Source organism: Scomber japonicus, chromosome 17 (genome assembly GCF_027409825.1).
Source record: "Scomber japonicus isolate fScoJap1 chromosome 17, fScoJap1.pri, whole genome shotgun sequence".
Classification (NCBI taxonomy): Eukaryota; Metazoa; Chordata; class Actinopteri; order Scombriformes; family Scombridae; genus Scomber; species Scomber japonicus.
Window position 1 is genome coordinate 7,957,975 of NC_070594.1, and position 25,220 is coordinate 7,983,194.

A 25,220-nucleotide genomic window follows, 5' to 3' on the forward strand; every position below is an offset into this window, starting at 1 on the left:
ATGACCGTTGACATCTGAATAAGTTTGGTAATAGGTTAAGAGTTAAATCTTCCCTACCCAGCTGACACAGGACGTTGTATTAACGTTGGTCCTTGGTTGGATATCGATTGCAACGTCAGACAACTAAAAGCCAACGTTGAGACAACGTCTAAAGCTGATGTCAGTTTCACATAAAAATATCAACATCAAGCTGCCAATCCTCAGCCGTGGCAACACTGTCTCCTCCCTCCGGTTTCTTCCAAGCCTTCTTCCCTCCCCAACCTGTCTTTGTATTGCATATAAGTGTCTGCCTGTATCTTGGAACTTAGCAACTTCTACTACACTACAGAGAAAGGACGCGTTTAGCCTGGACTGGAAGTGAGAAAATAGTTATACATTTCTTTTAGAATCATAATGTCTGAGCTGTCAGTGTTGATGTCATCCACAATGGCAGCAACCTCGTATTGGCCTCATCCACTCTCCTCTGTAACTTACTTTGTGCAGAAATTATTCTGAAGGGGAGACTCTTGAACCAATAGCTGCCGTTACTGGTGTTAAATGTGGTCAGCGTAGATGATTCTTGGCTGAGGTCTATTGTCCAGTACTTGGACCTAGCGACCTAAAGTAGGGAGTGGATAGTGGAGTCCTTTAGAAGGCTTTCCTATTGAACTATGAAATGAATGTTTCTGTCACCTGGTAAAGGATGAAAACTGGAAAAATGATCCTCAACAGTTTGACCTTCAGATGTCACTTTAAAACTACATTTTAATGGTATTAATCATCACATTTGTGGAATAGTTTCAAAAAGCAGATTTATTATTTATGTAAACTGTTGAAACACAACACTACATCAAATGGAAATATTCTTGATATTCAGCATTTCCTTCAAATTCAGTCTGACATATTGGGTATGTTTGGAAACAGAAATGAATAAATAGTCCCGTCAGTTTCAGCAATGTTCAGGCAAAACATGAAGATGGAGACACTTATCAGTCTTAATATATTAAGACTATAATATATTATGTAATAGTCTTAACACAGTGAATAAAATTGCATACAAATAAGCAAAAAGTAACAAAATAATGAAGATTCTGTTTAAAATCTTGCTGGCTAATAGCGTAATTATGATGACATGCAGCCTTTTTTATGCTGTCTTCAAGCATATCTGTGTGAACCTTCAGGCACTTTCATTTTGTGGTTCATGAAGTCTTCTCCGAAGTCGATGATGTGTCTCAGTGTGTTCAGGACCAGTGAGTCAACGTCATCTTTCAAGTCGATTTCTTCAGAGTAGTTTTTCACGGGGAAGATGCAGTTCATTGGGATGCCCACATCTGCACTGAACTGCTCCATCTACATAAAATTTTAAAAATCACACCTTTAAAGTAACCCAGGGCTTTTGTGGCCACTGCACCATTCAAATCAGTGGCTGGTGATTAATGATTGACTAACATGTATTTTGTGTGCATCCAGAGCCTGATATATCTTATTCCTCTCTGTTGTACAACAAACTAGCAAAGCTGTAAACAGAACTGTGTTCCCGCACATGGTTAGTGGTGTCTGTCTTACAAGGAACTACTCTCTAGAGACAAAATACAGTTGTCATTGTCTTCATTATGAAGGGTTAGCCATAAAAAAGATATCTCATCAAGCCTTTGCTTTCTTACATTGAACCATTACATTGCTTTTAAATAGTACGCTGATGATCAGATTCAGAGGTTTGAGGAGCATTTTAATGATCTGATTCACTGGCAGCACTCCCTCACTTCATTCAGTCTCTAGCTCGCTTGACCACAGCTAACACAACAGCGTCCTGTAGTCACTTACTGACGGAGCAACTCTGTCCCCCCATTCAGTGTCCGGACCTTTTATACAGAACAGCAATGATGAATAAAGTAGGAGCATTCCTGCTGTGAACAGACTCTCTTGGGACATTTCCATTACATCTGGGGTTTTTTTGCGTAACCATTGGCGATAGTACCTGGTACCTGGTACTTTTTTGGTACCTGCTCAGGCAAGTTCCAAGCGAGTCGAGCCAATACTAAAATGTGACGTCAAACAATTAATTTTAAATGCCAGCAACAGCATTACAGCGTTTAAGCTCTCTATTGCTTTGTGTGTGACAAAAAGCCACAGACACAGCAGCAAGTACACCATCGCCTCCATGTCCTCCATTGTTTATGTGTTTGTGTCACATATAAAATGAACTCACTGCAGTTTAGCGCAGCCGTGCTATGGAGACCCCGTCCACGTTGAGGAGGTACTATGGAGTAATGTAAAACAACGAGCCTGGGACCAAAACCGAGTAGAGTCGAGTCGAGCCCAGTAGTGCTGTATGCTGTATGATGGAAAAGCCCCATCTGAGAGCAGAGGAGAGCGACGTGATGACAGCAAATAGCAACAGAGGCTAACATTAGCTGCTCCTCTCTTCTGTCTTATCGGGGGCGGAGCTGAGCCATCTGCAGACACAGAGACAGTGGTGAAAACAGGTGGGGAGTTCTGGTCCTCTGAAATGAGGCCAATGTGGAAGTAACTTAGAGCTGCATTCTAGCAAAAGGCCACCAGGGGGCGACCGTCTCTATACAAGTCAATGGAGAATTCACCAACTTCTCACTTGATTTCTAACCTCAGTAAACGTTTTCCAAATGTGTTTATGGTCTCAATCGCTAGTTTAAAGCCTTCTTCAATGCAGTATGATGTTCATTTGGGACATTTTGGCCTCCCTGACTTTATATTTGACGATAAAGCAGGGTATGCATTAGGGCGGGGCTACGTCGTGATTGACAGGTTGATTGACCAATGTCCTTGAGATCGAGCCCTCGCAACCATAGCAACCTCCCCACTCTGCCCATGGCCCCACCTCATGCCCATAAAAGTAGAATCCGTGTTTTTATTTTTCCCAGCATTCACTTGAAATTTTCAAGATGGCGCTGCCTAGATTCGAAACCATTGGCTTCCAAGCAGCAGTCCACAAACCAATGGTTTCAATTTCATTTCTTTTATACAGTCTATGGGCGAAGAGTTGTCACAACTTAATTCAGTAATTAGATGCAGTAATGGTCTGCTGGCTTCCAACACCATTTTAACAAATTGTTGATATTTGGGAACTGACTCGCATATATGGCTTTTTGGCAGTTTAATTGACAGAAATACATCGTAGCGACAGAGAACTTTCATCCAGGTATTAATAGTTTTTGGAAAACAACTGATGTCTACAGCACAGAGGAATAAAATGTCAGGTTTTGGATATTCACACACAATACTTGTTAGTACATCAGTTCATTGTTTGATTGGATCCAAACATGAAATTTGTTGACAATGAGAAAAATATACAAAATTGCAAGAATGATCCTTTAAAGTTATGGCAGTTTACTGTGAAACTCACAATGTTGAGAAGGTAATTTTGGTTATCTAACACTATCATATTGTTTTTAAAATGTAATATACCTTCTCCTTCAGGTAGACAGACTTGTAGACGTTCTTTAAGTCTTCTTTGATGTCAGGACAGGCCATATCAATTCTGGTGATGATGGCCAATTGAGGAATCCCTGCCAAGACAACAGACAGAAAACTAATGAGTCCCAAAACTGACAAATTTAAACTGACTACAGCTGCTGTTCTCTGTGATGAAGAAAATTCAAATCAAACATACAGGAGGTGTTTAAATTGTTTAGTACCACATTAAGAGTTAAAAAGTATGATCTTATATGTAGAAGAGAACAACCACATTGATTTGCGCTCTCACCTAGTTCACTGGTTGCTTTCCTGATTTCCCGAGTCTTCTTTATAACCTCTTCTATCATTTGATTTGTTGTGTTGGCAGGCATGACACAAACCAGGACATGCACTTTATCATTGGGATTTACTGTTGTGTTGTAGTATGGGTCGCCTTCTGATAACTTATGTTCAGGATTGAACTGAAAAACAAAGTTAAATCAACCTAAATGATGACAGCTGCAAGATGTACAATCAAATATAATAAATATATACAGTACCAGTCAAAAGTTTGGACACACTTTTCCATTTACTTGAATGAGAAAAGTGTGTGTGAACTTTTGACTGGTACTGCGATTCAAAATAATCTTGTTAATTATACAGATTTATGTCTCCAGTATTTGCAGTAAATACCCTGTAATCTTCCTTGACACGTCCGTTTAAAGCCAGTTTGACGTCGTCCACAAGGACACCTTTGTCTTTGGATAGGCCCATGATGTCATTGAAGACAAAAGGGTAAAAGGTGCTTCGGTTTCCTTTTTCGATCTTGTAGGTTGTGTACTGTCAACAACAAACAGAGAAAAGAGAAGTTATTGTGATCGCTAGAGAGCGAGAATAGACAACATCAATACCTAGATACCATTTAGTAAACAGTATTAGATTAGTTATGTTTTTCCACACACTGATTAGACAGTTTAGTTTTGTTAGTTTTTTAAAGTAAATTTTTAGGTGACGGTAACTGAATCTATACATAATACCTTTTGAAGGGCAGGTATTAACCTGCTGTTACTGTGGAGAGGAGGAGATGGAGGCACAATAACTCAAACACAAATACTCTCCGATATAGCGTTTTTACAGTAATATTGCTTTGTTACAAACTAAAAAATATATTTGTTAACCTCTTCCACTAGATCCTCTAATTCCATGTGATCAGGTTTCATTCGTGCTTGCAGCTTTCTGCTTGTCCAAACTCTCCATTAAGACACATAAAACCCTCATTTAAATACTGCTGTCTGCACCTGTTGTCATTTTCGCGCATATACATGCACACACACATTATGAATATATATATGTATATATATATATGTAGAACTGATAATATTTTTTGTCACTTTCAGCATTAGTTTCATTTCTTGAATTGTACTTTTCCATCTCGCATAAAATCATTATTCTACTATCACCCGTTCAGTTTCTCACCACAAAGCACTTCTTCATTCTGTGTTGGTAGTGTTCAGACTCAGATCTGAGTAATAGACGTTTAAATAGCTCGATCTGAAGTGTGGAAGAGTAAGTCTGCCCTCAATAAAAATGTGTAAAAAATGTTTTCTTTCATGTGGCCTTCAGACCATCCACTGCTTGTGCTCAGCTGCCTCTCTGTAGCTGCTGCAGCAGTCAGAGCGTCACCCTGTCGGACTTAAACATTTTATTTGTAGCAGCACTGTCACTATGACACTTTTTTTTTATTGACTCACCTTTCTGAATAATAGCTGCAATGCTGAATTGTCCTATTGATGTGTTGCATATGATGCAGTTTGATTTCCCTGTTCAATTTACTGACTGTAAGAAACTTATGCAGTACCTCAAAACGTGCCTGTTAAGAACAGGCCAGTTACCGATTATTTCTCGGGAAGCATAGTTTTTATATTACATGATACTACATTTGAGAGGTTTTCTTACTTTAGCAACACAGTCAAACTTGCTTCTTACCGCTTTGGTGAAACAGTCCTTAAAGGTGTTATCCGCCAAGGCCAGTGCGCACATTCTGCCTTGTAAGACACTTTTAACAGAGTTGATGAAACTGGATTTTCCGGCTCCAGATGGTCCATGAAGAAGAATCCTGAGCTGCCGACCTTCAATGTGAGGTTTGTAGTCATTCACATGCTTCAGATCGATCTGTTTGTCACTGCTAAAGAGACATTATGTTAGATTACAGTATAAACAAAAGTTCAATTTAACAACATTTGTGCAGTGAAGGTTCAGACACACTCACTTCCAGTTTATTTCTCTCCATGGTTTGTCGAGAACTGATAAATACAGGACACATGTTCACAAAAGACAAAAGATTATGAAGAAATACATTCATCATGCAGCAATGAGCAATTTTCTTTTAAATTGTAAAATGATCAAAACCAGTCTTACGTGGAGGCGGCTCTGGTGATTTAGCATTTTGTCCTCCCATAGCTGGAGAGTAAAACAGTCATAAAAAGATTTTTAAACTCATCTTTGAAAGAAATATACTGTATAGATTTTGCTATAAAGCTAAAGATACTTTATTTGTCACACATACAGTTGTACTGTGAAATTCAGTCTCTGCATTTAGCTCAAGTACTAGGAGCAGTGGGCAGCCACTGTGTAGCACCCAGGGACCAACTCCAGATCTGTCAATGCCTTTGTAACGGGCACTGAGAGAAGAATTAACCCATCACACATGTTTTTTTGACAATGGGAGGAAACCGGAGCACCCGGAGTAAACCCATGCAAGTACGCAGAGAACATGCAACAACCATAGACTGTATAAAAGAAATGGACGTAACATCCGTGACGTTACCCATTGGCTTGTGGACTGCTGCTCGGAAGCCAATAGTTTTGAATCTAGGCAGCGCCATCTTGAAAATTTCAGGTGCATGCTGGGAAAAATAAAAACATGGATTCTACTTATATGGGCATGAGGCGGAGGTTGCTATGGTTGCGAGGGCTGGATCTCGAGGACATTGGTCAATCAACCTGTCAATCAGGACGTAGCCACGCCCTAATGCATACCCTGCTTTATCATCACATATAAAATCAGCAGCTCTAAGTTACTGAACTCCCCGCCTGGCAACAACACAGAAAGGCTCTGTCTCAGCTGGATATCGAACCCAGGACCGTCTTGCTGTGAGGCAGTGCTACTTTACACAGTGCTAATTTAAAATTAATTTACATTTAAATTTAAAAAACAAATGACATATAATAATATCACCAACATGCAGCAACAGCAAATTAGGACCTTCTGTAACTAAATTGACTTATTTTATTTGTTTTGTGTAACTTACAGTGCAAATGAGATATAAAAAGACATGTTATTAAAAAACAATGCAGCTGCAGATTCAGCTGATTCAAACCATAAAAAATGATGGTACACATTCACAAAACACATCAAAAGGATTTATTATCTAACTATATTTGTTAGAGAAATTTAGTGATAAAAACTCTAAATTAATGAAATCAAAGTAAATTACAATCAAAAATGATCAATCAAAATAAAAAATACGCTTCATTTTGTCATGCTCTTTCAATGACCATATTTTGTTTGGTTTTTCTACTCAGTATGATATTAATATTATATATATTATATACTAATCAGCATGATACTAATATTTAAAACAAACAAACCAGTTTAACAATCACTGGAAAATATAATTTATAAATCCCTCATTTGAGGATAAGTGTTCGTACCTGTGCTGTTGTCGTCTTACTGGAACAAAGTAAAAGAGTGAATGTGAGCCTCAGACTAAACCCAGTAACTCATGTAGTTTCCTGTTATGTCAGTACAGTGGTTAACATGTTGAATTATCCCCCCGTCTCACACATGATAGAAGACACGTTCACCTCATCCTCTTCAGACCACAAACTGCACATTCAATTTATGTTCATCAAGAAGTTTTGACCTTTGTCTGAACTGATCTGTTGCTGATCTAAACATGCTCTCATCCTCACAAAATGTGACTCTTCTGTTTTCTATCATTTCAGGCCAATTTCTAAACCGCCCTTTCTGTCTAAAGTTTAGGAGGAGGAGTTTGTATTCAATTGCAATCATTTTTAGATAACCATGGCATTTATGATAAGTTGTAGTCTGGTTTTATACCACGTCATAGTACTGAAACTGCTTTTTAAAGAGGTTTTAATGATATCTTCATAGCTGTTGTTCCAGGGAACTCTGCTATCTTGCTATCTATTTTAGACCTGCGCGCTGCATCAAAGGCAATGTCCTCAAAACAAACTGTGAGAGCAGCACAGCAGCCGAACAGTTTTATAGAGCGCACACTCGAGAGTTAATGTGTAGTCTTTAAAAAAGAAGCGACTGCAAGCATTTTTGGATTGAATGACTAAATAATTACCTTTTGTGAAATGGTCGTGAAGTTTACTACACTGTCACTCAGCTAATGCTAACGTTACACAACCAGACTTTACATACAAACTTTTTATAATGTCTTTAAGCATATCAGGGTGAACCTTCTGGCTGACTGAATTTGTGGTTCATGTATTCTTCTCCAAAGTCAATGATAAGACTCAGCATGCTGAGGATCAGTGAGTCAATGTCATCATTGAAGGTGATTTCTTCAGAGTAGTTTTTCACAGGAAAGATGCAGTTCATGGGGATGCCCACATCAACACTAAACTGCTCCATCTATGTTTAAAAAAAAAATCACATATCAGAGGTAACAAAAAGACCCAGGGGTTTTGAGCTCACTGCACCATTCAAATAATATGGACCAATATTGAATTATTTGGGCAGAGAAAATATTCAGATATAATCGATCTATCAGACATTTCAAAGAATATGAATGACGATTAATAATCTGCTAACCAGTAGTTTGTGTGCAGCCAAGGCCTGATACATCTTATTCCTCTCGGTTGTTGTCCACAAATTACTAAAATTGTTTACCGAATCGTTATACAAAGTCAAGAAGTTGTGCATTCCTGCACATGCTCAGTGTCATCTGCCATATAACATGCGTCTTTCTAAGGGCTGAACGATCTATCGTTTTTCTGATCGAAATTGCGATTTCAGACAACGCGATCATGTGATCGCCAAAGCTGCAGTTTTTGCAGCGCTCCTGACTGACCCAGGATCTATTGTGTCAACTATTTTACACATACATGCCGTCTCCCTACCATCCTGCCAAGCTCACCAATCAGAAGCGGCATGCTACTCCTGGACCTGTCACGCTAACCAATCAGTATTAACCGGCTCCTTGATTATAATTATTCAGAGCTTCAGCTGGACCAGAAGCGGAGTTAAGGGATTTAATCCCCAAGAAAACCAGCACGTAGGTTATTTGGGAGTGTTTCGGGTTTGAGGCTGCAGACGTGCACCTGAAACAGGTACTGTGCAAAACCTGTCGCGCTAAAATTGCAACATCCAGCGGAAACACAACCAATTTGTACCGGCACTTGAAAAATCAACACAAGCATTTGCATGACGAGTGCAGGACGAAAAAGTCTGGTGAAAATGATACTCAGGCCCACTGTAGCAAACAGACTACAATTACAGCACCTTTTGCCAGTGTAACTCCGTATGATAAGAGCAGCGGAGACACCGGGAGATGTCACCGTGAGATTTAAAAACCTCCTCTGCACGCTGGACAGAAGATATATGATTCCCTCCCGCACCTACTTCAACCAGGTTGCCATCCCACAGCTGTACGCAGAGTGTAAATGCTGGTTTTCTTGACAAAAAATTGTAAAGAGTGATGTAAAGATGTCAGGGAAGCGGGTATTATTGTTGATTAAGTACTTTTGGGATTTTATTTGTTCTGAAATTCACCCTGAGTTGTGGTGTCAGCCTTTGTTTAAAAAAAGATATTTGAGTTTTATTTTATTACCATTACTTGTCAAATTCACTTAAAAAGATAGTCCAGGTTTCTTAATATACAGTCAGTGTTGGGAAGATTACTTTGGAAATGTAGTTGGTTACAATTACAAGTTACCCTGTTGAAAATGTAATAGTAGTGTAACTATTTCAATTACTTTCTCAAAGTAATGTAACTAATTACATTTGATTACATTTTGATTACTTTTCTTTATTTATCTTAATGAATGAATGCTCTCGACTGTTAACCATTTTCACATTTTAAGACCTGATAGTGTTACTGTTTACCTTCACCGCTGGCAAACACTCTTTGCATTGTACTACAATGTTAGGGCCCTTGTCTGCTTTCTGTATGAAGTGGTGTTTGCAGACGTCGACCTGCAAAAACTCATTTAAGGGAGTCTCGTTCCGGGGGGGGGGGGTGTTACACTTGGTGTCGGTCCGGGGGAAGGGTGCGATCGGTGTCGGTCTAATAAGCAGCAACAGAGAGCTATAAGGACGCTTTGCTCTCACACGCGCTGCATTTACAGACACAAATACACACACGCAGACACTCTCTAGTGTGCACTCTGCTCACTCGCTCCACATTCCGGGAGATTGTGTTTTATTTGCGGCCGTCAGGGAGCTGCTATCAATATGCGGGAGATGGGATGTCTGTATGTTTCTAACACAGGAACGTATTCTTCTGTGCCTCTGACATGTTGCTGAGCCTGACTGGCACATGACCAGAAACAGCCAATCACAAGATCCAACTTGCGGCTTTGAAAGGTTGATATGAAAAAACTATTTGATAGCTTTTGCGGCGATTTTTCAAATGTAACTAAAAATGTAATCATGGAAATTTACAAAAGCAACTGTAATTTAATTACACATTTTCTTACAGTAATGTAACGGATTACAATTATGTAAATTTTGTAATTAAATTACATAACGTTGTTACATGTAATTCGTTACTCCCCAACACTGTATACAGTAGGGTTGAATAAAGTACCTTAACTGCTGCTATAGATGTTGATAAGCTAGCTCTCTTGAGCCATAAAAGACTGACCTTGACCTACCTACTTGACTGTTGGGCAAGATCCTTTTTTCCTTTATTGGAATTGTTGAATTTTGTTTTTCTTATTACTTGTTTAACATTGTTTAGTTTGTTTGGAATTGTTTTGTATTCTATTTAACTTTTTTTTTTTAATTAACACAATTAAGGATTTTTTACAATACTTTTTTTAAGTACTCTTTTAGTTCTTCATTTGTAATAACTGCCATTGGTCTTTAGTTCTTATCCTTGCATTAGAGTAATAGCGTTTAATGTTTTAATGTTACTGTACATTCTGAATATTGCACTGAAGCTTGATTTGAAGGAAATCATAAATAAAATCGAAATCGCAATATCTGCCAGAAAAATTGCAATTAGATCTTTTCTAATTTCTTAAATCGTTCAGCCCTAGTCTTTCCAGAGAGTGAAAATCTGCAGGTTGTTAAATGTAGTACAACAAACTAGTGAAGCTGTAAACAGAACTGTGTTCTCGCACATGGTTAGTCGTGCTCTCTACTCTCTATAGATAAACTACAGCTCCCATTGTCTTCATTATGAAGGAACATGTCACTTAATGCAGCTATGGAGCTCATTGATGTGTTATTAATCATTTTTGGACAGCAACTGAGGTCTACGGCAAAGAGGAATAAAATACATCAGACTTTGGATAGATACACACAGCACTTGTTACTAGATCAGTTCATTGTTGGTTTGGATCCAAACATCAAATGTTTTGACATATAAACATATGAAATATAGAAAATCACCAGAATGATCCTTTAAATTTCAACTTCAAATTTGTTGACGATGTAATTTTGGTTATCTAACGGTACCAAAATTCTTTTGTAAAATTGAATGTAATGTACCTTCTCCTTCAGGTAGACAGATCTGTAGACGTTCTTTAAATCTTCTCTGATCTCAGGACAGGCCTGATCAATTTTGGTGATAACAGCGATTTGAGGAATCCCTGCCAAGACAACAGACAGAAAACTAATGAGTCCCAAAACCGACAAATTTAAACTGACTACAGCTGCTGTTGTGATGAAGGAATTTGAAATCAAACATTAAGGGCCTAATTTTAATGATCTATAGCGCATGGCGTGAAGTGCGTGGCTCAAGTACCTTTGGGGCGTGTCCAATCCATTTTTGCTACAGTGGAAAAATGGTCACTGCGCCAGGCAGACTTTAGACCTGTTTTTTTTTGGTCAGTAGCGCAATCGCTTTCCTACATGCCCATAAGCACAGACTGGTGCAAGTGCATTTGCTATTTAGACAACGTGGGCGCAGGGCGAGAAAATGATAACTGCACTGGGGAAACTAACAAAGACACATGCACCACGCCGACCATCAGCTGTGCGCCGACCGCAAGATGGGGCCCACAGTGTTTAAAATGGTTGGTTGCACATTAAGATTTAAGATGGTTTTGAAGTATGATCTCATATGTAGAAAAGAACAACCACATTCATTTGTGTTCTCACCTAGTTCTCTGGCTACGTCCCTGATTTCCAGAACTCTCCTTATAACTTCACCTTTTATTTGACCTGCTGTGTTGGCAGGAATGACACAAACCAGGACATGAACTTTATCGTTGGGATTTACTTCTGTGTTGTAGTATTGGTCGCCTTCTGACAACTTATGTTCAGGATTGAACTGAAAAACAAAGTTAAATGAACTTAAATGATGACAGCTGCAAGATGTATAATCAACTATAATAAATATATTCCATTTACTTGAATGACAAAGTGTGCCCAAAATGACTTCTGTAATTCCAAATAATCTTAATATTACTAATAAATGTCTCCAGTGTTTGCAGTAACTACCCTGTAATCGTCCTTCACATGTCCATTCAAAGCCAGTTTGACGTCGTCCACAAGGACACCTTTGTATTCAGATAGGCCCATGGTGTCACTGAAGACAAAAGGGTAAAAGGTGTTTGGGTTTTCCTTTTCAATCTTGTAGGTTGTGTACTGTCAACCACAAATGGAGAAAAGAGAAGTTATTGTGATCACTAGAGAGCAAGAATAGATACATCAATACCAAGATACCATTTAGTAAACAGTATTAGATTAGTTTATTATATTAGTTATGTTAACACAAACTGATTAGTGAGTTTAGTTTTGTCAGTTCACATTTTTAGGATTTAAATCACGGTTGTGTATATATATTTAGTGGGATGTACTGACAGAAATGGAATATAATATTCATAAGTATGTTTTCATCATGTTTTTGTTATGAGCCTTTTATATCTGCATAGGGACCAGGTCCACGGAGTTTGTTAAGTTGCATTAACCAAACAGAAGAGAGGACCTTTCATGGACCTTTGCATCCAAGTGAGCAGTCCTTCTCACATGAGAATCTGCAAGCTCACAGTTAGATGCCACTAAATACTGCACACTGGTCCTTTATACGCTCTAAACCTTGTTCAGTTACCACAGAAAGAAGGGAGGAAGACAAAACTGACTTTGCAAGTATTTTTGTGATCTTACGGGTGTTTACAGTGGTGTTCAGCGAAGACAAGAACATTTGAGCCATGTTTGTAGATCTCAGAATCAGAATCAGTTTTATTGCCACTTCCATCATTCACACTCAGCGTACATGGGAGTCAAATGATGTTCTTGACAGATCAGGGTGTTCACATTTAAAAAGGGGCACATGAAAACAAAGCACATATTTAAGACCTTTTTAAATATCATGAAAAGAGCTAGCTTATGTACTGGTCTATTAAAAGATGGGTCGTGCTGATGAATTTATTTTTTAGATTTTTACAGATCTGTTTCCAGTCAGACAGTAAACTCCTGTGCAATCACAAAAATACCCAAACTGCTATCTGAAGACAGATACAATAATGTGCTGAGGCCACATGTGGGCCCATGAGAAATGGGGTTTGTTAAATGTTGCCAAAACAGAATTTTTGAATAAGCAATATTGACACCCCCACCACCACCACCACCACCCACTTTTCCATCACACGTCAAATGACAAATCTGCTATCACAAAATAGTCCCTTTCATTTTCACACCATGAACAAAGCGTCAGTATGGAGATTCAGACAGTCACGAGTAACCTGAGCATGAAATGGCTCGATCTGAAGCTGGTTTCTCTGTCTTTTTAACAGAGCAGTAGACCTTGACCAGACCTTAGCCACAGATGCACTTGTACCTGTTACTGGGAGTCTACAGATGAGGTGTCTAATTTTATGCTTTGTAATGGTTAAAGACGTTCAGTTTATGAATAGGAAGTCAGAGCCTCTCTGTAGCTGCTGCAGCACTCAGAACATCCTGTCGGCCTTTAACATTTTATTCATAGCAGCACTGTCACTGAGACACATTTTTATAGCCTCACCTTTCTGAATAATTGCTGTATTGCTGGATTGTCCTATTGTTGTATTGCATATGATGTTCATTTTACTGACTGTAATAATTAGTGCCTGTTCAAAATGTGCCTGTTTGGAACAAATGATTGCTTATTATTTCTCAAGAAGCACATGCATATGTTTCAGTTGACAAACACATCAATTAAAGCAATAAGGATTTAATAAACCAATTGGTTTTAATCCAGACAGAGACTTCACCAGTGAGACCAAACTGAGGTTGAACTATAGAAGTAGTTTACAGTCTTCCATTGGTTGATTCTGCTGCCAATCAAACTGTCTCTGCTCCTATTGGCTAGATTTTTCTCTTATCAAGCTTTCCAGCCTGTATCTCTGTCACTTTTTGCACACTAACTTTGAACATTATCAAATAAAGAGAGATGTCGTCCCCTCTCATGGCAGGGTGTCACATTTGACACAGATCTCCCTTTTTTCCCCCAGCAATGCATCTGCCAAGTGTGGAATTGATCAGATAAACATTTCAAGAGATACATGAAGGACAAACATACAGACACACACATATACAGGCAGAGATTCCTTCCTATAGTAGATAGATTAAATAATTAAAGTGTTACAAATATATCTTATTATTGTTATTAATACTATTATTATTATCAGTGTTATAATAAGGGGCCAAGAGGCTCAGTCGAGTTTCATTAAGGTTTGCAACGTTTTTATATTACATACTACATTTGAAAGGTTTTCTTACTTTCTCACACAATCAAACTTGCCTCATACCTCTTTGGTGAAAGAGTCATGAGAGATGTTCGCCGCCAAGGCCAGTGTGGACATTCTGCCTTGTAAGACACTTTGAAGAGAGTTGATGAAACTGGACTTTCCAGCTCCAGATGGTCCATGAAGAAGAATCCTGAGCTGCCGACCTTCAATGTGAGGTTTGTAGTCCTTCACATGCTGCAGAGCGCTCTGTTTGTCACTGCTCAGAAAAGGCGACATTGTTATATTATTGTTATACTTTAGTATCGACTGAAGTTCAATTTAACAGAGTTCATTTGTGCAGTGAAGGTTCAGAAACACTCACTTCCAGTTTATTTCTCTCCATGGTTTGTCAAGAACTGATAAATACAGGACACATGTTCACAAAAGACAAAATATTATGAAGAAATACATTCATTATGCAGCAATGAGCAATTTTCTTTTAAATTGTAAAATTATCAAAAATAGTCTTACGTGCGGGCGGCTCTGGTGATTTAGCATTTTGTCCTCCCATAGCTGGAGAGTAAAATAGTTACAAAAAGATTTTTAAACTCATCTTTGAAAGAAATATACTGTATAGATTTAGCTATAAGCTATAAGTTTGTACCTGAGCTGTTGTTGTATTACTGGAACAAAGTGAAAGACTGAATGTGAGCCACAGACTAAGCACAGTAACTCATGTAGTTTCCTGTAATGTCAGTACAGTGGTTAACATGTTGAATTATCCCCCCGTCTCACACATGATAGAAGACACGTTCACCTCCGCCTCCTCAGACCACAAACTGCACATTCAATTTCATTTTCATCAAGAAGTTTTGTCTTTTTTTTTAAGTGCTCTCTTGCGGATCTAAACATACTCACAATCTCACAAACAGTGGGATTTATTTTCAATAAAACAGAAAGAGGCTTGGCATGCTGCAGGTGATAGCACCACTTACTTACACTTAATATTTTGAGGTCATAAATGAGAAGTATGGAAGTACCCTGATGGTGCACTCAAAACCGTCAATAGCTTAGTGTGGAACTATGCACACTTCTTGCCCTCAGTGGTCGCCATCTTGGATATGTAACAGAATTATACATGTATTTGCACTAAGCACCACTATACTGTTGTCAGATATTAGCCATCAGTAGGTTTTTTTGGGGTTAATTTAGCAGCAGTACTGATTTGGTACCATGAACAATAACCCGAATGGTAACGTTAACTTGCTAACTTGCTAACTAGCTTATCGTCATTTCCGGTAGGTGCGTTGTTTGATTTGAGACAACACTAACTACACAGAAGTAAAATAAAAGTGATTTAATCATGCAAATGTCTAACACTAGCAGAGTGCTAAATATTTTTTTGAATTTATGAACAAATCTCCATAAAAATTAGCAGTGGTAGGTGCATAAAAACAGCTGTTTGCAGTTTATAGCTCTCTCTCTCTCTCTGTGACTATCCCTTCACTTTCCTGCCTTCTTCTTCTATTTACAACCATGAAAAGCAAGCAGCTAAGAACCTGAAATAAGTGACATGTTTGACTGTCTATAGATCTCCTCGCTTAAAATTATACTGGCAAGGTAATTCTCTGACACCCCTTTAAACCCCTCATGATCTAGGGCTGGTTACCATGTTGTTAGCTGGTGATATCTATCTATCTATCTATCTGTCCATCTGTCCGTCTATCTATCTATCTATCTATCTATCTGTCTATCTGTCCGTCTATCTATCTATCTATCTATCTATCTATCTATAAATGACAGGAACATCTGTCTGTCTGTCTGTTATTCGCATATCTCTCGAACCGTTCATCCGATTGATTTCAAACGTGACAGGTGTCTTGCTACGGGCACGAGTAAGTGTAGTGCCAAGTTTGACGTTGTTTGGATGATTTTTGAATCAAGATATTTGAGTGGAGCCCCAGAATATAAATATAGAGCTGAAAATATGTAGAATATGTGAACACAAGCAAATACGGAAAACACAAACATCCCAAATTAGCAGATTATTAGCAGATCATCTCTTTGCATGTGTTGCATTGTGTTGAGCATTCAGGGACACCGTTTTGAACTTCTAGATTCAAGAAGCCAACGAGAAAACATTCAAAAACAAAAACGAAGCTGAGTGAAGTTTTCATTTAAGTTTTATTTGTTTACAGAAAAAAATGATAACATGAATCCAGATGTTTCTCAGCTGGTCTGGATTAATTACATTCTGATCTTAAAGATGAACAAAGAGAGTTTAGCTCCAAAAAAACAAATCAGAAATTGAAAATATGATCTTCACCCTTTTAAACAGTTTACTTTTCATTATTGAACAGTGATGTAATGGTATTTATATGGAGTAAATTGTGTCCAATGAAAAAAATGCCAACAAATTAAACCTCAGAAACCAGCCAACAATAACAGAAACCAAACAATGACCTGTAGAGTTTCAGCGTGACTATTGCCACGTCTTTTGACTTTGCATTTTTTTGTTTTATCTTCAACTGTGCTGCTCAGACCACATGGGAAGTTAATTTTCCTGTTGCATTAATTATGAAATTTGCTGCAGAATTATTTGTGTGTTTTTGCCCCAAACAGTCAAAATATATATAATACATTATCTGTAAGCTAGACAGCAATGGATACACCATTGAAGCATTTTTGCGGATAAATATTTGCCTCTATATCGCACCGACTGGCGCCAGTTTGCGTCAACTCGCATCTTTGCATTGACATTATGTAATCATGCTATGCACAAATGTTTGTTTGCATTTGGTCAGAACACATCACATTAGCCTTTATTATTAATGTTATTAATGTTGTCAGATAACCTGCTGCTCATATTCTTTGATCACTAGAAACTGAATAAAGAGCTCAGATGAAGAATTCAGATCAAAACTACTTTTATAGTCAGTTTTAATTACTGCTAAAGACAGATGACCTACTGACAGTCAATAAGACATCTAGAGAACTTCAAGTTACCTGTAACAGGCTATTTAAAAATATGGCTAATTCTGCTAAAAGCACCCCCCATACATTATTTCATCTGATACAGTAATACATAGAGGTTACATTTCTCTTACTTTTGTAGCCCTTGTTACTTATTTTCTTGAGCTGTAGACCTACAGCACTGAAAAATGTCAGCTAGTCTTTACCTGATGATCTTGAACTTATGATCAGATATGGTTGAAAATCACATTAATAGGTGAAAAACAGACACATATTTTTTAGTTTTAAGCTTAATGTGCATTTTCAAATAAAAAAAATCCTTTGCATATGGGATCTGGACATTTGTAGTATAACCAGAATAGATTTTTCTTCTATCATTGTAATTTATTCTAGCCTGTATATTACTGGTCACATTGAGCTCAAAGGAAAAACTAGTCAGCTTTGGGTTTCAAAAAAATGTTCTCTGTGATCAGACAGTGTTTCAAACCTTTGCTTATCACTTAACAACTGTCCAGTGGTCAACAAAACAAAATCATGTCTTTTAATTTCCGTAGGGGTGAAGTTTGAGTCCAAAAGCAGCAAAAACAGCAACATTGACCCACAGAAGCACACAAATGAATCTGATGACGCCTGTTTTGTCCTTGAGTCATGCTTATTTGTAGTTCGTGCCTGAATGTGTCTGTCAGGTTCGACAGAGACATCTCAGCACAGTGCTGACAAATCGACTGTTTTTTCACCTCTGAATCTTTGCTGTTGCAGGTTTTCCTGAGAGGCAGTGTGGGTGTTCAGCTCTGCGATTTCTTCTCTTCTCCTTCTTCTCCTTCTCTTCTCTTCTTTTTTTTTTATTTCCAAGAAGCGTTGGCAGGTGTGATTGACAGCTCACCTCAGGTTAAAGGACACACACCCACAAAATATGCACAGCGCTGGTGGATTCTGCATTCTCCATTAGGCTGTAAGTTACATTCTGAAAATGACTGGATGTCCTTTTCATACAGCTGAAACAGGGTGTGTGTGTGTGTGTGTGTGCAGTGTGTGTGCGCGTGTGTGTGTGTGTGTGTGTGTGTGCGTGCAGTGTGCATTCAGCCGTGGTGAGAGGATAATGGGAAAGCAAAGAGCATCATTACCTCTCTCCATGCTGCGTTGCACCTCTCGCCTCCCCCCTGAACTGACAGGAAAAGACGGAGTGGATACCGTAGTTCAGACGCTTTGGATCTGGAGTTGTCTTAATCTTCATCTACGTGATAAATTTAAAAAGCTTAACAATGTGTTTATTGCTTCAGGCACAGTCTTGAGTACAGCAGCATTCACTAACTATAAGCTGTAAGCAGCATCTAAACACTGACAGCATGCACCGACACTCTGTTTCCCAAAAAATCTGAGTTCAGAGCTGATCCAAAACAGACAGAGGTGACTTTGGCCACTAGGGGGCGACGTGAATAAAACCACGTCTACATTAAACCGGCTTAATTCTACATGTGCATTCATAGCAGGAGTTTCAGCTTGTTTCTGTAAATATTTAGCCACACTAAAATACTAAAAGAGGTAATTCTCCTCTTACTAGGCATGTGCAAGTCAACCACAGAAAACCAGCAAAGAAGAAACAGTAGTAGTCGACAGCAGTGTTAAGAGTAGGTTACAACAGTTTGAGCAGAGAAAGGTTTAACTCTGAACAAGCTGTCAAAGTAGACAAGAAGATGAATTGTTGTTACTATTGTTGTATCTTCTTCCTCCTCTTCCAATGAAATACTGCATTACTGCCTCCATGTTTTGTCAGCAGTATGACAGAGTTTCTAAAAAGCTCTATTTTCCCAAAGCGGAGATAGAGAAAGATGCATTTAAGAATTTAGCCGGCTTAGTGTGGATATGGACGAGTGGAAAATGCAAATTATTTGTCACAATTTAAGATACACTTCAAGATTTTGTTGTATGACTCAACAGCACTGTATTTTTAACTAACCTGTTTAATAATTTAGTAAATAAGTAATTTCTTTTTACTTCATAGTGTTTTCTACTTATTATTATAAAGGTAAATAATAAGGTGGTGGACTGACACACTGTATTAATTGTTATTCTGATGTATTATTATTATTAGCACTGCTAGCAGCATGGCTAATAGCACATGTTCACCACTCAGAGTGAAATATCTTGACAATTATCAGATGGGTTGTCATTTTATTTGGTATAAACATTCATAGTCTTCAGAGGATGGATCCTACAAACTTTGGTGATTCTCTGACTTTTCATCTAGCACAACCAGCAAGTCAAATGTTTATGAATCAAAAACTGCAGGTGTTACTTTGTGTTTACGGCTAATTAGCAAATGCTAACACGTTAAACCAAACATTTTACCTGCTAAACATTAGCATGTCAGCGTTTATATAAATAAACAAGATAAATAAAGGTAAAACTTCATTTATAACATTCAAATCTCAAACCTCCACATTAAATATCATAAACTCAAAGTGCACTTACTGGGGTTTTTTGTGCTTTCTGACTGTATCTCATGACCTTTTCAGTAAATGTAAGTAGTTTCATTAGATCTGAAAGCTGAGATAACAAATTTGAAGTTTTAGCTGAGCTACGACAAAATCATTGAGTGTATCTCAAAGTTACAGTATACTCTGTTTCTCTTGCACTTTTTGAATGTACAGTAAATAATACAGAATTGCCGAAAGTCTTAAATTTCACACTTTTGTAGCCTTTGTTACTTATTTTTCTTTTACAAAAAGGCGCTGAAGACTTTATCACTTCTAAACCCCACTTATTTTTGGACTTCGTTTTAAATCTAAGTTGAAAAGACGTCTATTTTGAGCCATTTCTATTAATTAAAAGCAATATTGAATATTTAATATACTTTTAATATTGATAGGTGAAAAAGCTTAATGTGGATTTTTACATTTCCAGATAAACATTCTTTGCTGTATTTCTTTGACTTGGGAATTTGTAATTGTTTGATGTACTGTATGACAATAGTTTATTTTTTATTACTTTGACTAATTCTAGCTTGTAGTAAATATATATTTTAGCCACATTAAACTGAGGTACCTAAAGGAGCTCAGGTTTTAAGAGTGCTACAACAAAATCAGTGCATGTATCTTAAAATCTGTTTCTTTTACACTTTGTCACATAAACAGTAATAATATAAAATCTGTATTATCTAAGTTTAACCAGATACTTTTTTTTCTTTTTAAGTGATTGTAATTGTACTATTTGTAATGATAATAATGTCTTTTCCACTTTGTTTGCATGTTGTTGGTGTCGGGAAGTCAGATCCTGCTCGGCGGCCACAGAAAGCTTTGGGTCGGCTCTGTTTGAACATGAGTTAATCTCAGAAGGCAGACGGCATCCACAGCTGGAAAATGATGGCTTTTCAGTTCCAGTCAGAGCTGTGATTTTCTTTTAAAATGATCAGCAGGTTCAGCTCTTTGGTATGAGAAAGCTGCAGCAGTTTTTAAAGGATTTGGAGCTGGAGCAGTGTATTTTTTCCTCCCTCTCTCTCTCTCTCTCTCTCTCTCTCTCTCTCTCTCTCTCTCTCTCTTTCTTTTTTTTCGGAGACATTCAGCTGTATCCACAATCTGTCATTCCCAACATTTGGTAATTATTCCACCTCCCCCAGCCCACCTCCCCCTTCCCCATGAGCCAGAAAAAGCCTCAGCTGAAAACTCCACATTTCCCCACTCAGCCAGCCATGAGGATTAAACGTACTCCTGGAGGCTGTAGCTGTCCTTGATGTCTTTTGGAGGGAGTTTGGAAGGAGACGAGTAGCTCTTTTGCTCTTTATCCTGTTCCGGTTTCTCCTGAGGAGGTTTCTCCCGCTTCACCTCGTCCATCTGCAGTTTAACTGTTTTGTTTAGCCTGTTTTTCGAATGTTTGCACTCCGCTTTCGGCTCCCGCCTCCGTTGCTCCTCTCCGTATGGCAGACTTCTGTTAGGGTCAAACGGGGAAGGGTAGTCCGTTGTTGTTGTTCTTCTTCCTGGACACGACAAACAAAAAATGACTCCCCCAGCCAAGAGGAAGCCGGCGGAGATGAACGTGACGCATAGAGCTCCTCCAGGCTGATATTTGCTGCTGTCCGGCAGATCGGTGGTCAGGAAGGTGGTGATGACTTCGTTGGTGAACCAAGATGCGGGGACAAGGCATAGAGCGCTGGCCAGGATGAAGCAACCCCCTGCAGCCATGGCGGTGTGTCCCTTCGCTCGGTGACTACCCCCCCACCGGGTGCATTTGAGCCCCAGGGAGGCGAGGCACAGTCCAAACAATGCCACGATGCATGACAGGACCATGCCGGCCCTCATGGTCTGCAGATACGCCGGCAGTGACAGCACCGAGTTCTTCATGGTGCAGCTGAAGACGCCGGAGCTGTACCAGACGCAGTCCATCCAAAGACCCTGCATTTGAGAGATGGGGGTCATGATGCTGGACCAGACGTTGGAGCTCACCTTCCAGTTGGGTAGCAGAGTGGCCACGGTGGCACCGAGGACGCCCAGGAGTGCCAAGGCGAACGCCAGGATCTGAATGGCGGTGGACAGCATGTCTCAGCCCCCCCCTCCCTCCCTCCCTCCTCGTCCCAGCTTCGGGTCCCTGTTGGTGCGGCGGCGTCCCGGACAAGTCCTGACAGCAGATAATTCCTCTGCGCCGGCTCCAGCGGGCTGCAACCAGAGGAGAAATGAAAATTGAAGTGAGCGTGGGAGCGTGACGGACACACAGCTGAGGCTGCCGAGCTTTTGTTTGCCTTTTTTTAGATTTGTGTGTTAGGAGGGCAAGCATGTGTGAGCTCGCTGATTGCCTGCATTAGTTACTCTGCAGCTGATGTGGTGATCATTGACACTCAATTATGTCCATTTAAAGCTGCAGCATCCCTTGGCTCTATTGTTTCTGAGATGCTTTTTCACTGCAAGAGGAAAAACTAAGTTATTTCTTCTAATTTATTCAATCCTGATCTCTTAAGGGAGTTAAACACCTTCAACAAAAGGGTAAAAAACCTGATTTTTAAAGTTAAATCGTATGAATCTGGAGTCTTACCTGCTTTTAATGTCTGGCTGCGTCTCCTGAAGTGATTCCTGAGGACAGAGCAGAGTGTGTGAATGAAAACACAGGGTGTGTGGGTTAACAGCCTCTAACTACCCCTCCGCCTGCTGTCTCCTTGGCAACTGTACATACAGTTTCATCCCATTCTGCGTCCTGGAAAAGATGCACTAGGAGTCCTTTTGTATTTTTTTCCTACTGTATGAGCTCGTTCAGAATAGAATAAAAAACCTTCATACAAACTGACCAAAGTGGGTTTCAGGAAACAGGTTTTTCTAACCTGAAGGTCACCGGCTCTCCTGAAGGAGCCGCAGAGCAGCGTTCTTATCAGATGAGTTGATGGCGTTGTACGACGTGCACGAACGCTTCATTTTCTCGCCTTTTGACCACACGAAAGAAGCCGTTCACCTGAAAACCAGGCAATGATTGTTTTTATTGTTTTCTTTAAATGACACTACTTAGATTGGGGTTTTTTGTCACCTCGCTTGAGTTTTACGACCCTCCTGAAAAAATGCGACACCGCCTCTCTTAAAAGCTCATTATTGACTATTACTGATATTATCTGCTGGTCAGAGTCCTTCACTTACAAAATCAGTCGTATTTCAGGTGACTGACAGGATAATTTGTGCTTTTGAAACAATCAACATGCACCATCGGGTCGTCATTTCGTCATTTTCGTCCTCGTTTTTTGGTGATAAAAACCGCTGAGCTGTCCTTTGTACGTCTGCAGTGGGAATCAAGGTGTCGCCCCCGTCATGTGACTGTATGAAAGAATCACCCTCTGCAACACCGTGATAAGCGTCCGGAGCCCACCCACCCGCTCTGTAGTGATGGGACCCAGCAGTCAGTCAGTGGCAGCCTGTTATTACCATAATCCTTCAGTCTGGGTCTTATCAGCTGCAGACCTGCACAGACACGAGCTTGCTTTCACCAAACCGAAAACAATAAACACCATTTTTTTTTTTTTTTTTATCCCCCCCCCAACTCACCAACCAGATCCTCTGTGAGAAAATACACGATTTAAAGACTCTGCAGGCGTCATTTTAACCATCAACACTGGGTAATTAAAGTTTTTATGTTGATACTATAATAAATAACAAATAAGCAGGATTGACTTTCCCACAGGACAGAGCGGTGATGTCATCATAAACGACAAACCAGCAGTTACTGCGGCTTTAAAATGGGCAGATTTCTAATGGAGGTTTTGTACAGTCGTCAGAAATAAACAGCAGTTTTTTGGGATTGTCGCCTCTTAAAATGAAGCGCTAAGTACTTGTGACATCACATTACAGCCTTAATGTGGGCAGATGTGTTACGCTCGGTACATTTAATGAATTTTCTCAGTTGTCCGTTTAATCATCATGTGACTCCTCAGATTTAGATGATTACCTCCAGGCTTTAGGAACATTAAAATGATAATCAGCCTCTCGAGATAAACACATAATTTGAACTTAAAGTGGCTTTCTCTCTCTCTCTCTCTCTCTCTCTCTCTCTCTCTCTCTCTCTCTCTCTCTCTCTCTCTCTCTCTCTCTCTCTCTCTCTCTCTCACACACACACACACACACACACACACACACACACACACACACACACACACACACACACACACACACAAAAGTCTGAAGTGTGTCCTCCATCACTTTACATGTACAGCTTTTATTTTAGTTATTATACAAACACAATTTAAAACAGATTTTGTTAATGAATTCATATTTTTTTTTGAGTTTATATGTGTTTATAATTTGCTGTAGTGATTCTGGACTCACACTAAGAGGACGTCAGTGTTTCTCAGGAGCTGCTGAAGTCATTTAAAAAGCTGAAATAGTCTAGACTGACCCGCTGATTAAAAAGTCAATACCTGCTGATGCAATTAAATCAAGAACAGCATTATAAAGACACAGGGAGACATTTAACAACACCAGTACCACACTATTTTATAAAACTGTTTTATAAACTGAGTCAGACCCACAGCTGGTAATGTTTTCACTGTTTTTTTCTGCTTAAATATATATATTGATAAAATGAGAAACATTAGAAAAGGGTTTTGTGGAGCCTTTGGGACTCTTTAACATTTCTGTCTTTAAACTGATGATGTGAATTTGTGTTTCTCTGAGATTTGGTGAGGAATGTATTTTAACTACATAAAAACAGAGAATACAGAATATAGTGTACAAGGTTTTTTATAAAATAGTAAAAAATATGTCTTCAAATGTCTTATTTTATCTGATCACCTGACCAGAATCCAAACATCTTTAGTTTACTGTTATTTATATCACAAAAAACCAAATCAAATTATTGTTAAATTGTCAGAAAACAGAACATTTTCTTGTTTTGAGAAGCTGTTTGATACATTTTCTATATAGTGAAAGAAAATTCACATAAACAAACAATAAAATGAGTCAGACATAAACAGAAAATTTAACATAGACCCCAAAACGTAACGAAACATAATTAATGAAAAAACCTTTTTTTTTTTAGAAAATGTTCGCTTTATTCACACAAACTATTATTCAGATATAATAACTCTGTTTCTGTTGCGGCCCTTTAACTCAAAGATTTGATGGTTACAAAAGAAGAATGACATAAAAAAGCATTTATATTTAAAGCCACTAAAAGACAACAACTAAATACAGACAAATTATACCTTTCTGTGTATCAGTCGACTCTTTTAAATGGATTTTAGTAAGAATGAAGAACAAAATTAGATTAATTTTGAAGGTGGGATATTGTGAAATGAGTCCTGCTGAATGATGGATTTAAAATATCAGAGAACATACTATAAAAAGGACATGAATATTTATATGTAAATATATATTTTTATACACTTTATTTATATTTTTACCCTTGAAGCATCATTTTTTAACTACAAAAGAGAGGCCATTTTTTTGAGAATTACTTTT

At 38.7% G+C, this 25,220-nt stretch overlaps 3 protein-coding genes across 3 annotated transcripts; all 3 read right to left on the reverse strand.

Moving 5' to 3' along the window:
* Window positions 1-1,134: 1,134 nt before the first annotated feature.
* LOC128377519 (interferon-induced protein 44-like) lies at window positions 1,135-5,869 on the reverse strand. The gene is made up of 7 exons (XM_053337472.1): window positions 5,830-5,869; window positions 5,681-5,714; window positions 5,398-5,596; window positions 4,105-4,251; window positions 3,722-3,893; window positions 3,424-3,524; window positions 1,135-1,329 (listed from the first exon to the last, which is right to left on the reverse strand). The coding sequence occupies exons 1-7, from the start codon at window positions 5,867-5,869 to the stop codon at window positions 1,135-1,137; spliced, it is 888 nt and encodes a 295-aa protein (XP_053193447.1).
* A 149-nt stretch (window positions 5,870-6,018) lies between these two features.
* Window positions 6,019-14,619, reverse strand: LOC128377520 (interferon-induced protein 44-like). Its single transcript, XM_053337473.1, has 6 exons — window positions 14,404-14,619; window positions 12,116-12,262; window positions 11,774-11,945; window positions 11,162-11,262; window positions 7,903-8,077; window positions 6,019-6,092 (listed from the first exon to the last, which is right to left on the reverse strand). Exons 1-6 carry the CDS (start codon window positions 14,617-14,619, stop codon window positions 6,019-6,021), a joined length of 885 nt encoding a protein of 294 aa, XP_053193448.1.
* Window positions 14,620-20,990: 6,371 nt separating this feature from the next.
* LOC128377294 (claudin-20-like) lies at window positions 20,991-21,827 on the reverse strand. Its single transcript, XM_053337218.1, has one exon. It carries the CDS (start codon window positions 21,825-21,827, stop codon window positions 20,991-20,993), a length of 837 nt encoding a protein of 278 aa, XP_053193193.1.
* Between the last annotated feature and the right edge of the window lie 3,393 nt (window positions 21,828-25,220).

Excerpts from the sequence above, each read along its gene's own strand:
- LOC128377519 (XM_053337472.1), bottom strand. The coding sequence starts at position 5,869 with ATGGGAGGACAAAATGCTAAATCACCAGAGCCGCCTCCAC. Across the intron at positions 5,597-5,680 it reads TGGAGAGAAATAAACTGGAA|CAGTGACAAACAGATCGATC; the intron begins GTGAGTGTGTCT and ends ATGTCTCTTTAG. Across the intron at positions 3,525-3,721 it reads GAAAGCAACCAGTGAACTAG|GGATTCCTCAATTGGCCATC; the intron begins GTGAGAGCGCAA and ends TTGTCTTGGCAG.
- LOC128377520 (XM_053337473.1), bottom strand. The coding sequence starts at position 14,619 with ATGTCGCCTTTTCTGAGCAGTGACAAACAGAGCGCTCTGCAGCATGTG. Across the intron at positions 8,078-11,161 it reads CTGTCTACCTGAAGGAGAAG|ATGGAGCAGTTTAGTGTTGA; the intron begins GTACATTACATT and ends TTTTAAACATAG. Across the intron at positions 6,093-7,902 it reads CAAATTCAGTCAGCCAGAAG|TGCCCGTTACAAAGGCATTG; the intron begins GTTCACCCTGAT and ends TTCTTCTCTCAG.
- LOC128377294 (XM_053337218.1), bottom strand. The coding sequence starts at position 21,827 with ATGCTGTCCACCGCCATTCAGATCCTGGCGTTCGCCTTGGCACTCCTG.